This window comes from Cebus imitator, unplaced genomic scaffold, assembly GCF_001604975.1.
Source record: "Cebus imitator isolate Cc_AM_T3 unplaced genomic scaffold, Cebus_imitator-1.0 Scaffold68, whole genome shotgun sequence".
NCBI lineage: Eukaryota > Metazoa > Chordata > Mammalia > Primates > Cebidae > Cebus > Cebus imitator.
The window spans coordinates 1,790,601-1,804,605 of NW_016107383.1; the positions used below are offsets into that span (position 1 = coordinate 1,790,601).

At 37.2% G+C, this 14,005-nt stretch overlaps 1 protein-coding gene across 8 annotated transcripts in view; it reads right to left on the reverse strand.

Annotated features, from left to right (window-relative positions):
- The window catches only part of TRPS1 (transcriptional repressor GATA binding 1), a 253,230-nt gene extending 241,772 nt beyond the window's left edge, over positions 1-11,458 (reverse strand). For 3 of the 8 annotated variants that reach the window (XM_017530666.2, XM_017530675.2, XM_037739306.1), the window contains exon 1: positions 10,854-11,458. Coding sequence is in view for 3 of the 8 variants with exons in the window: in XM_017530663.2 (XP_017386152.1) it covers positions 9,272-9,329 (58 nt within the window). In the remaining 5 variants the exon portion in view is untranslated. Of the gene's footprint in view, positions 1-9,271; positions 9,394-10,157; positions 10,827-10,853 lie in introns of those variants that run through there. The other 5 variants (XM_017530663.2, XM_017530664.2, XM_017530673.2 and 2 more) reach the window with 5 other exon arrangements.
- Positions 11,459-14,005: the final 2,547 nt, after the last annotated feature.

Here is a 14,005-nt window from a genome sequence, read left to right on the forward strand (position 1 = left end):
GGAATAGAGCGTTTGGTGGAAGTACTACGTAACTAAAATTGACTTTTTTTAAAGCCAAAACTATGTCATAGTTAGTGCTTATAATTGTTTCAAAATTATACAACTTTATTTAATTCTATTCAGTGCATTTTCTCATAGAAATGGAATAGCAAACTCCTACTCAATAGCAAACAATCAAATTAAATCAAATCAAGTATGTAAGCTTCTTCCTCTTCTTAGACACTGCCCCCAAAATGGAAAAGTTATAAAGGTAGTTATAAATCCTGAAGCTTACACGCTTTTCCACTGAGAAGGTAATTTCTTACTCCCCCAGAAAGTAAAATATTAGACCCCACACTGTGGGGGTGATGAGAGGACTAGAGGTTTGATAAAAAAGAAAAAATGATGATAAAGCAGGGCAGAATAAGCCAAAGGAAGCATGCTTGGTCTCAGCACAATTTTCTTTAGTATCCTAAAATCAATGACATCACGCAGCCTATGATCTCTGCTCACTCTTCTGCAAACCATTTAGAGGATTTTCAAAATGTAAGAATTCTAGTTGTGCTTCCAAATGCCAAATTAACATACAGGACCTTCCACTCCTAAAGGAAAGCAGCACAGTAGCACAACAGAAGCTAGAGAATGCTTTTCGTCACGCAAAGCCGGAACTGATGAGTGTGACCCCAATGGGGTTTATCTAAAATTCCCAAGTACAACAGGCAAAGTGGTCAAAGTTTTCTATGTCAGAGATATATAAATAAAGCCATATGCAGCAACCGTTCCTTATGTTATCATGGATTATACAGCATCCTAGTCCCCCTTCTGTTCAGATATATACAATCTCTCTTTTAAAGAAGGAACTGAAAATGTGAAAAATAAAAATGAGGGAAACTCTTAACACTAATATCTACCCCAGTTCTTCAGCTCTAATCATTATTGCTCTCATTTTCAAAATGTCAGTATTGCCAAGGATATACTGCATTGTTCAGGAAGTGAGAAGAACATGTATGTGCATAATTACATGCTAACGGTGGTATACTGAATTATTCTGGGAGTAAAGCGTACACGATGTACATAAATGTACACAAATACATGTAATGCTAAATACAAATATGTGTTACACTAAAGGTACACAAATATGTGTAACACTGAATACAAATATGTGTAACACTAAAGAGTTAAATGTTTGACACAGTGAAGATGCAAGATCATGTACACATATTTACATATAAAATGTATACCTTATGATTTTTACTAATGACCTAAAATCTTCTTACTGACAGCTTTCTTAAAGCTTATCAAAGAAAAGGTAAAATATGTCATAAATAATTAGGGCATTCCTTCAAAAGCATAAGCTGTCTTAAAAATCAGACTTTAAAAATAGAATAAACAGTAATGGGATAGAGTAAAATAGTTTATTGTAATTGAGATTTAGATGACATTGAGTTTCTTACAGTAATTTACCACATCATACATCCAAAGAATGTAATGCAAATGCATTCTAAATACAAAGGAGAAACATGTCTTAGTGTTTGTTTATAAGTTCCAGAAAATAGTATTTCATATTTTTCAGTCCTTGAATGTATAACTGCTTACAGTGGCCACTTGTAGATAAATTGTTTTCTAGAATCTTCCTAAGTTTGCAGAACTGAAGAGCAAATATTGCAATAATCTTTTAAAAAGATGTACTTCTAATATTAAGTTAAAGACAGCTTAATATCGTTCGTATTTTTCTATTTATAATTTAAATATATTTACTAACATAAAAATTCAGCAGCCAAATACAGGTGAAACATATGATTTTAAAAGACCTGAAAAGTTTACCAAAAAATAATTGATGCAGAATTATTAATAATACAACAAAGAGGTGAATATATATTGAAAAGTTTAGTAATATGGGCCTTGATTAAAATTAACATATATATGACCTGTCTTAACTTGGCATCAAAAAGCAAAGCAAAAACAAATGCAAAACTTTCTTTTAGGAACTTTTATATGTTCAGAGCTACTTGACAGTATTGAGATAAAATAGGCTGGTGTATTTATTTCCACATCTTGCAAAGCTAAAGAAGATGTGCAGATAATGACATCACAGAGTAGACACAAGTAGGATTTGCTTTTTAATTTGTTTTGTCCATCATGCTCTCATTTCAGAACCAAAATTACAATTAAATTAACCCTCAAATAGGTGTTAGGATGCATTAAGTAATTAAAATGGGCATTACAAAGACTAAAGTCATTTCAAAAAATATGCAGTATGTTTAAATTCCATGTAGTACCTGTAATGTACAAACATTCTATGCAAGTGAGACTACAGATATCCTGCACGTACATGTACGCACTTAGTTAATATGAAGCCACAAATTCATATGTTGCACTTGTGCATAGCTCAGAGAAAAAAAGCTAAAACTAGACTAGTAATGCTTGATCCCTGTGCACATGAAGTATATCATGTAATAGAGAAATTAGACTCCACAAACTAACTTCTCCCATATATTTTACACTATTTATAAACGTGTCTGATGTTCAATATGATACAGAGAAACTGAAATAGCAATTCACAAGAATTCACAAAAAGCCATATTGTAGTATTCAATTAGGAAGCGCATGTTATATTATGAATGTTTATTGCTTTGTAAGCTTTATACATTCTGTCCAAATTCTAGAAGTAAAAACAGCTCTGAAATCCTTTTGATCTTTCTTTTTCTACAGCTAAGATATTTTTAGTGTTTAAATAGCAGTTGTGGTCTTATCTATTGTCTTATACAGTACTGGATTCATTCCTGGTTACTATGACACTCAACTTAACAACTAATAATATTAATGTTTTTTTCAAGTGTGAGACATATAGAATAGATAATATAAATATGTTTAGTATTCTTTATGATACTATCCTACCCGTTATCAGGAATGCAAAGTAATTAATAGATAAAGCTATTATTAATGTAAACAAGGGAACCATGCTCCCCTGAAAAAGAAACAAAGAAATGGAACATAAACTGTAGATACTTGTATATTTCCTTCTAACACTGTCTAGTATAGAAGACAAATAGCTAACGATAAATCATTTGTTTATTCATGCTAAATAAATTTAATATGTACATTAACTTCTGACTTACTTAAAAGTATATGGAATATTTTCCAGAACCTATTTGACTGTGTCAATTACCCTAGATACCAAGGTTGTTATATTGTGTTGCTTGATGAAATAGGACATAGAGCAACCCTCAAAACCAGTATTACAAGCCTGGCAAATAGCATCACAAATTTGGTGACGCACAGAATCCATCACCCTAGGGAAAAACGCATTGGGTCATAGTACAGAGTCTTTACATGTTCCATATTATTTCCACATAACGTTTTGAGATGGTAGAATTGTAAACAATCAAGTGGTAGCCCATAAAATGACATACTCACAGTCCTGTCCCTTAACTGCTCCTCTCAACAGAAATGCGACTTTTAAAAAATGACCTCAGATACATTTCTTAAAATACACTGAAAGGTGGCATTTTGATTTATAGTTTTTTTCCTTTAAAAAAAATCCTTAGTAAATTCAAAGCAGATATAAGTATTATGATAACAATTGATTCATTATGTTTAAACTGCATACTCATTTCAAACTTTTAGACTTCATTATGTAGGTCATGTAACTCCTTAAAAGATTCACATTTCAAGCATAGAGTTAATAGTTTAGCATTCCAGATTTCATCATCAAGATGTGTCTAAGTAATATCTGCCTATATACATTCCATATATAAAATACATCTATTATAGCATGCACATGTATTGGCATTAATTCAAACATAGCAAAGCTATCGTAGATACTTCAAGCATTTCCAGGCAATTACACTGCTAGAACTTCTCTCATATTACAGGTATCCTATGACTAGCTACTAAAAGATTACACAAATCAAAATGTGTTACCTTTGTTCAAATAATGTTGCTGTTCATTATACAACAGAAAATGTTATCCTTAATCTCTCAGGAACCGAGATAGAGGTGGATTCTTGGAGCAGAAATGGTTCAGAATGGTTTGAAGAAAAACCGAAACATATTGTTTAAGTAAGCCTTAAGGGGAGGGGAGCATATGCGCAATTGATGGATTTTTTTTTTTTTTTTTGGGTATCATCTTCCACAAAGCCTCCCACCAACCCCTCCCCACCACTTACCAGTAAACACTCTGCTGATATTAAGGGACTGCAGCTCTAAACAACTCCTTTTGCCTTCTTTCCTTGTTGCTAAACTATTACTTTTCTCTCAGTTTTGAAGTAACAAACAACATTCATTAAATAAAAATTTATTGACAGACGCAGCCATAACATGAAATAGATGTTTGAAAACTTTGTAATAAATGAAATTAATCTTGACTTACTCCAAGAAACTTTCACTATGCTGTTGTGAACAACATATAGATTAAGTTCCTGAAGTTTTTCCTAACAAATCTTTAACTAAAGGAGCCATGAGCAAAACAGGAATGTCTATTATTTGAACTAGAGTCTGTAACTCTCACAAGAAAAACTGAGAAATCTATCAAGTAAATCAAAACTGTCAAGTTTCTAAACAGAGAACACTTCAATGCCATGAATATGCGGAATGCTTTTTATGATCATTATAAATGCCTTAGACTATACTCCTCCCTGTGTGACACTTAATTTTCACTATGTATTATTCCTTAAATGAGCTCTAGGTAAGGAAGGAAAACAAAATCTATCAGGAACAATTTGGGTTAAAAGCAAAGTCCAGGACAAGTAAATATAAGACTTAAACCTCAGAAACAATCCACAGAAGAAATGTCCAGACAGTACTTAGTTCTGACCCAACAAATGGGGCAGAGGGCCCCATTTCTGGGTGGAGTATCTTTCCTCAAGGAAGGGAATACTAACACAAATCTTTTTGCCCCCTAAAAAGATTTTCCTACTTGCCAGCTTCTGAAGTTGCCCTGATGTCAATCAACATCACCAAGATGTCTCTTAACTGAAGAAAGCTCTGTTTGCCTGTGCAGTCAGAAAGAAAGAAATGACTATTTAATAATTAAAAAAAAAAAGGACAGAAATTAAAAATATTGCTTGATAATTAGGGTAAAAGATTATCTAAAATTGTAAGAAAAAAGGAGCTGCCCGTAGAAATGCACTGACCCTTAAAATTAGTGTTTTCAATCTAAAAATGTATTTTTGTAAAGTTTCACCTGGGCACGTAAAAATGATTAACATCACAAGTAAACTTCCACATTTTAGGTTCTTTCTAACAGGTGTCACATTCTTTATATAAACAAATTCTTTGACCTGTGGCCATTGATAACCTTAATTAATTAATCTCAATTGAAACAAAAACAAATGGAGTTTTTTCTAAATAAGAAAGAAATAATGCAACACAAATACCCACCCTCCCCAAAACCCAAAAACTGTTTAAGTTACGGTAACCTGAAATGCACCAGCCATCACAAAGAGCAATTGGAGAAATCCAGCAGTGCTCAGCAGGAAAGATTTTTAATAACAGATTGAAAAACAAGAATAAAAATAACTGCATCAACAGAGCCTTTCTTCCTCAGGCCACAAGCCCGTTCTTACTTGAACTTTTTTTTTTTTTTTTTTAATGGCATTTTGGCCACTAAAACCAATCCAGAACATTATTAAAAGTTAAAAGCTACCAATTACTTCTGTCTGTTCTTTTAAAGCAAAGTTTGGCATTACGTCAGTTGGTTTAAAGAAAACAAGAAAGAGAGAGAGAAAGAGTAGGAGAGAAAGTTTCCTGCTTGTATAAACTAAACCACCAGGGAAGGTGTCTAGCCACTTGTAAAGAATTTACTGCAGGTTTTTTAAAAGCTAGAAACATTTTAAAAATTAAAAGTTTTTTTATTATTATTTTTAGTGAAATACACTTAAGAACGACAAGTGTATCCTAATGTCTTCTTTGGGATGTCTTAATGTTATTTGTATTTCAGTTATAGCTTGGAATCAGAAAATGACTTCAAACGATGCTACAAATTTGAAGTACATAGATAATTTCACCTTTAGTTTCGCTATTTGGATTTGTGCTCTTGGAAAAAGAAAAAAAGAAAAAAAAGTAGTATAGCAAAAAGTAGACCGCTACAATAATAGCTACTATATGCTGCAGGGACCAGTCAAGTTTCTTCACCTAACTAATACTTAACAATTCAAATGGTTTTCACCTGTAGATCCCACTGCAGCTTCAAAGATTCCTTGAGCTCAAAGATCTCTTTCTAACCAAAGTTGAGTTCTACATTATTATGTCCATCAAAAAAGCAAACTTAAGGCCAAATTCAGTTCTCAGGAATAGGAGAATCACTGAGCACTGACAGCTCAAAAAGTGATCATAATAATAAAATTGAAAATATTATTTATAAAGGTCATAAATAATTAATAGAATATTTTATACAAACAAATGACATTGGCCCTACTTACATTGGAGGATAAATTTTAAAAAATAGTTATTTCCTCTGCAGCACTATTTGCTATTGAACAATGGTATAAAACAAGACTTGGTATTTCAGCATATTTACTTTAATCTACTGGTTACAGTTTTCAGGAGACAAATTATTTTTAAAATTATACTACAACAAACCTCTGCGTTAATTTTTTAATGTAAATAATTGCAAAGTCTGTTAGTATTTTCTATACATGACAAGTACGCTCAAATAATTAGATTAAATGTCTACTTGGCAAAGGCTAGAGAAGAGCATCTTTATATCTAAGGGGAACTCAAAAATTCCATAAATCATAACTATTATAGTAACAAAGAATTCACTTATTTCTGTATAATAACAAAAGATAAATGTCGTTTTCACATAGATAAGCCATCAAAGTAAAAACAAGTCTACATATGTTGTCATTAATTTCTCAAAACTTCAACAAATAGTAAAATAAGGATGATAAATGAGTAAACAAGACTCAGAATTAGTTATCAATGATATTAGTAGTTATCATCAGCAAAAGAGGGAGAAAAAGAAACCTATTACCTGAAAGCTTGACCTAACAAGGATGAACAACAAAAAACGAGCCCATAAATCTTCCCTTTTTTTTAAATCAAATTGATTGTAACTTGTGAGCTTCAATATTTGGGACAGAACTGTCTGAGTTTATAGTTTTCTATGCCTGCTAAAAACAGATGCAGACTACCACACTAGCTGTCCTGCGGAAACTAAATTAAGGAAAGGCAAATACCAAGTGGAAAGTTGTCAGCCTGTTGAATGAATGGCTTCATTTTACACACCAGAGAAATCTTAATAAGAATATGTTTTAATGTAAGCCAGTCATTTTAAGTTCATCCCTTATTACAAAAATAATTTTTCCTTTAAATCAATTATAGCCACCTGCCCATAACTTTCTTAAAGTCTACTTTGTTTTACACACAATAGCATAGTGTTGTTCATTATCGCTGCTATCAAAAGAAGAACTGAAGTTAAAATAGAATTATTTTACAACATTTGTGTTGTGAAAAATATTTAAAGTCCAGTTATCAGTATTTATTCCAATTTCAAATGTGAAATGGAGTTCTAGCTCAGAAACAATTTGCTGTAAGTCCTCTGAAAACTTTCAGTTATGCTTATTTACTTCAACAAAGAAGACAAGAGTTTATAAAAATCTACACTCTTTGGTTTGCTTTCTTAATAAAAATGTACAGATCATTAATCACATATTGTGGTTTGTATCTCTGTACATACATATACATATACATCTAATAATAGTAGAGATAATAGAACTATCACTGAAATACCAGAATCGTAAAAGCTGCTTTTCTACAGATGCATTCATTTCTCTGTTCTAAAGGTTTTCCCTATAAATGAAGATTTCCTTATAGGAAAGATCTATATGATGTAAATCAGAATAAACTCAGGAGTGGTAGGTGACTTAAACAATACTGAAAATATGGTAGTAGTATGTGTAGCTCACTTAGGATTAGCACACCGATTCAGATCCTAAACTGGTTTTCGAACACGTATGCAGAAAGCTTTATAAAATCATTTAAAATATTAGTGATCGAAATCCTAAACTCTAAACTCAGCTCAGACTTCACAGCTACTATGACACTCTTCTCCTTCCTTTAATGTTACCTTTAAGAAACAAAGGACAAAACCTAAACAGCAGCACAGACCCTTACAGCATCTAGAACTCAAAGGAGTGGCAAACTTTGTGTTAGTAACTTGCTATGTTCCACCACTTATTCAAAAAGTGTTAAACTTAGCTATTATGTGTGCATAAGCAGTGCACACATATATATCCTGACATCTAACATACGTATCAGGAAGCCATAAACATCAGCTCGCCCGTATAAATAATACTTTGCCAACAGAGTACTAATGAAGCTTCTGAAGGCCTCACATTTAGAAAAATCAAATTATAACATTGGCATTCAGACTCTATTTCCCCCTCAGGAGTTTTATTTTCACGTTATTAACATCCAGAAATAATCGTCAAACTTTAGATGTTAGTAGCCCTGCATATTAAAACTGAATCCAGAGATGTTTTTATCCAAAGGTATAGCTTTAAAAGGAAGTTATGAAATCCAAGGAAAGAGAAACTCTAAGAATATATTTGACTTGTTAAGATTAAGCACATCATTAATAAACTTTCACTTAAAGGTAAAAAAAAAATCCTCAAAATGTTGGTATCATTTCCAGACTGTCCTGTCAGCATCATAACTTACAGGAAACGCTTCATCTTCCCAAACAAACCCTGTATTTATTCACAACCCTGGCATACTTGGGGAAAGAAAAAAAAAGCCCACACGATTTTAGATCCTGTTTGCTTTTTTACGTTAACTGGTGGAATATCTGAGAGAGACTTCTAAGCAAATGAGCGGCATGTAAAACTTCACAACAGTGAGTTCAGAAACTTTCATTCTCATTTTGTCCACGTCAAGAACTGGCTGCCCGCATGACTTTCCTTTGCTGTCCCTTGCATTTTTAACTCTGGCAGCCTTTTCTAAATGATCAACTTTTTCTAAAACCAGCAGGAAAGTAACATGATGCCAGCAAGATCCATAGGTTTTAGCTTCAGAGCTGGAGGACTTTGAAGAATTGTTGGAAGGCTCCTATTTTATTTTTGCTTTGAACAATCAAGTTTTAGCCAACAACCAGGCCTAGAGTTATCATTTCTTTGTAATTTTGTCTCAGGCCCTATCTGTATTTTTCTTTTGTACTTATTATCTCTCCCAGACCCTTTCCTGTTCACCTGGTGCGTTTACAAAAGTTCAATGAAGCTACAAAAGTTCAATGAATAGGCCTAACTTGACTCAGATTTAACTTCTCCGCTGAGCTTCTCACTTCACTTACCTCGCTTAAACTCTAGCCGTGATTTTCCAAAATGGGATAAGAATGAATATTCTATCATAATTTAGAGTCATCATTAAGATCCATGGCTTACTCAAGAACTTTCAAAGCATCAATTCTGAGGCCTAAAAAGATAGAGGGAAGTAAGGCAGGTCCTAAAATTTAATAAGTCCAAGATTCCCTCTGAAACCCACCAGTCCTTCTCACCCCCTAACTTAAATTGCTTTAGAGTCCTGGGCCCATAAAACAGTTACTGACTTCCCTAAGGAAAGGGGGAAACACCACCATCTCCGACAGGTACTAACAGAAAAGCTTTCCCAGCCACAGAACAGCTCTGCACTTCAAACAGCTCCCACCTCCGCCTCACCCTCAAATTATTCATGGGGTCCTATTATCCTGGAGTTATTTGGAGGGACAGGGGTGTTTGCCTTTGCCATTCAAGGATGCATTTCTCTAGATCCCAAACAGGAACTAGACAGAAGGCAAAAGCCTCTGTCCGCCTGGATGTCCCACTGCTGTCAGGCATTTAATCACCGGCCAGTGTCCCCTGACCCGCGCGACACATGGCGCATCAACCGCACCGCAGAGGAAGTCTGCCCTTTCCTCAGCCCCTACGGAAGCGTCCGGGCTGCAAGGCCCTGCCACATGGTACCGACAGGGCACAGACCCCTCGGCCAAGCTGTCCTGGGCCGCTCTGAGGCGGGTGCACCAAGGGATGCGACACCCGCCTTCTCCAGCCCAGCTGGGCCTTTAAGGGAAAAAAGTTTGAAGCCTGCCTTTGCAAACTCTTCAAAGCCAAAGGCAGTCCTGTGCTGTTTCCCCACTTTGGGGACCACACGGAGGCCCCTCTCTGAGACCCTCCCGACCCTCCCGAGTTCGCCCAACTTACTACTCTGCATGCTGGTGGCTAGACTGCGCCCCGCTTGTCAGGAGCCCCCAGAAAACTTGCAGTGGCGGCGGCGGCGGCGGCCCCTCGGGTCCAGCCACCTCCAGCTCCTCCGCTGCGCCCGGTAGGAGAGAATTAAAATCAGCCAGAAAGAGACAGCGAGGGGGAGTGGGGCCGTGAGGGGGAGGGGGCGCCGGCCTGAAACTTCTTTTTTTGGCAAATGGGGATTTGTTTTTCCTCCTCCCCGGCGGCTGAACTTGACCCTGCTGACTCCAGGGGCTACTGCAGTTTGAAGTCGCTGGTTTCCAAGGCTCGGATGCCTCAGACCCACAAAAAGGAGGAGAGGAAGGGGGGAAAAGGGAGCAGAAGAGAAGAAAGAAAGAAAAGAAATCACACGCGCAAAAAGGAAGAAAGAAAATGCATGTGAAACCCGAGAAGCCTGCGCTTGGCTTTCTGCACACTCTCCCTCGGCTTTTTTTTTTTTTTTTTTTTTTTTTTTTTTTTTTTTTTTTTTTTTTTTCAAAGAAAGTCACTTTTAATTCCCAGGGCTCCCCGCTCGCGATCGCCCACATTTTGCGCACACACGAGCGGGCGCTGCACTCGCGTCGCGGCGCTCCGGGCCCGGCCGAGGGGAGCCCGCGCCCCCCGCGCCCCCCGCGGCCCCCGGCCCCGCGGCCCGCCCGGGCCTCCCCTCCTTACCTGTTGATTAATCGTCAAGAACACCCTCGGCAGCCCGAAAGATGGTGGCGCGGCGGCCAAAGCCATGAACCGTCTTCTGTTGTTTGCAGAGTTGATCTTGGATTATTTTTTGGGGGGGGAGAGAAAAAGGTCTTTCCTGCCTCCCCCCCTTCCTCTCCCTCCCCCCCCTAATTAAAAAAAAAAGAGAGAGAGAGAGAGAGAAAGAGAGAGAGAAAGAGAAAGGAAATAGAGCAAGGATGTGCCCGGTGCCGGGTGGGAGAGGGGAGGGGGTGTTGTTTTTTGTTTAAAAAAAAAAGAAAAGAAAAGAAATAGGAAGGCGAGAGAGCGATCGAGAGGACGCGAGGTCTGGAGAAACGAGCAGCACCAAAAAAGAGGACGCTAGAGATTGCAGTGAGATCGGGTCTTTATCAGAAATGTTATCGCTTGTCAGGACCTCAGTCTCCGCGCATTACGTCAGTTTCAAGACACCAACACTATTAATATCAAAGGAGCCTTCGCGGAGGAAAGCGCCACCCCAGACCGAGCTCTCCCTTAAAGAGACAGCGCGCGTCCCCGCGCCGCCGCCGCCGCCGCCCCGCCCGGCCCCGAGCACCCGCCGCCGCCGCCGCCCGCCGGGACCGGCCCCGGCCGCGGCGAGCCGGCTGCGCGAGAACTTCGCCCGAGTCGGAGCGCCGCAAATGAGAGCGGCGCGGTGCAGCGACCCGGCTACCTTCCCGCCCCGCCTCTCCCCCTCCTCCCTCCCCCACCTCCCGTCTGCGAACGTGCGGGCTGGAAAAGGAGGAAAAATCCGAACGCGTTAGGAAGGCTGTGATAAAGACGAGGACTTACCTTGGGGGAGTTGGGGGGCAGGTGGGGGGCCGTGCGTGACCGCCCCACCGACGTTCCCCAGGCACTCAGAGATGCTCCCAGAAACAATCACAAGAACTCCCAAAGTCCTTTTACCTTTCCGTGGCTACTTTCCCTTCCCTCTCCCAATTAAAGGACGCAGGATGTGTGTCGGTGCGTGTGCGCCCCCTCCCCCGCCCTTTATCTGTGGCAAGAAGTCTTAGGACACCTAGTTGGTGATCAGCGTTTCCCATGCTTTTCATGGCAAGAAGGCTTCAGGAGAACAACTTGAACTCTATCCTGAGTTGGAGAAGTGCGGACTGGGGTTGCTATGGTTTTCTGAGCTAAAGAGAAGCCAGAAACTCAATGGGTGCTTTAAGGGGGTACCACAAAATAGACAAAATGGGAACATTTTTCAAATGCCGCAAGATTAATACGTGCAGTTTGGGGTTTTAGTAGCAGATAAGGAACTCTGAATTAAGCGTGACATTCTTTTTTACCTACTTCACATCTCCATATACTCTCATTGTTAAGAGAAATTGCCTCAACATAAAGTTCACTGGATTGAGCTTTTTTTTGCTTTTTTTTTTTTTTTTTTTTTTTTTCTAAAGATTAACAATGCATAAAACATTACCATGACAGGATTCAAAGTATAGTAGGTGTTAAAAACTAAGTAAACATTTCTTGGGCGTTTGGACTTCATTTTCTTCAGTTGGGTGACTTTAAGTGGCATGTTTTTCCTCTGCTGAAAGTCAGTTTAAAGTAATTTTGTACTAAAAGGAGAAACATCTTTCCTTTTCCAAACTACAAAATGATTAAAATCAGAGTTTTAGAGAGGTACAATCATGAACCTGAGAGCCGAAGATGAAGTAATTTCCTCCAAAATATTTTTCACTTAATGATTCTTGCATCTTTTTAGAGAAAAGATGGGTATATTTTCCAAACATACTATTATCAGAAGTGAAAAAGCCAATCACATTAAAAAATTAAAACTGAAGCAGGTGCTTTTAGAACCTTACTCTTTTTTTCTCTATGGTCTTTATTTAATATACCTAGTCAAGCAGATACGTGATTTTTTTTGTAGCACATTTATTCCAGAAGTATTTTGGTACCGTTTCCCATACACTCTTTATGAGTAGAAAAGCAATAATTCTTTTGCAATAGAGAAACTAGTCAGGTGAAAAAGTAGTCAAAATACAGTTTCACAATGAAGCAAACAATATATTCCCTAAAGGAGAGAGAAGACAATGAACCTCATATGCTTGGAGTTATTCATATGTTATCATCCATTGAAATTAATTTGGGAACAGAGTTAGATTTATATATAGTCCTGTATGCAGGGAAAATTAATATCAAAATCTTCAGTAAATCTCATAGTCAGCTACTAATGACCACCTGCATATTTCCACACTGGAGTCATTTAATACTGTCCACCACCAATTTCCACTGTAAAAAGTATTCATATATTAAATATAGACCTTCGATTTTCTTTTTTTAAGCCATAAATTAACTTGCCGACTTTTATGGAAATATGCACGGCACAGTGAGAAGCATTTTTATTAAAGGAGAAAAATAAGGATCTGAGTGAAACATTCTTTGGCCATGACTAACTAAAAATATTAAATAAATTTTGAAATATATATTCAAATAGTCAGACTGTCTGTATTTAAAGGGTTAATATCACCTAAAACTGCTGAAGCTGGTATCTAATTGATAAAATCTGGGGCTATAGCATCTTAGCAAAGTTAAATAGTACAATTTATCACAAGGATTAGGCCCCTAATCTCCCTCTGCTCCCCAAGATTTAAATGACATTTTAAAACGGGAAGTGATCTTCCTCTCCATCACCCACAAATCTAAGGCAATCATCAAGACTGTAAATTTATTCACACGAAACAATCATTGATTAAATTGGTTAAAAAAAAATGAAATTACATGCTTTTGCAAGCACAAAGCCCTTGAGATGGCTGGTGTTTTTCCACCTGTAATAATACAAAATTTGACCATTAAGTGTACCCAAAATTACATATTATATGAAAAGTTAAAGCCAAAGGTCTCAGGGTGAATTATGTCTTTTAATTGAAAGGATAAAGTTACACTTCAGGTACTGAAGCCAACAAATTCATGGTCACTTAAAAATTTAATGAATGAAGTTTCACGGACTCAATCTTGCTGAAGTTTTCCTGAGAAATGAAGAATCTCTTCATGTTACTTTTTGTATTTCAAGTTAGAGTAGAGCAGATCAAACTGCTGTCTGTATCAATTCATTTACATTAACCACAAAGGATCTGTAGAGAACTTAATAAAGCACAAATATTTTTGTAAAC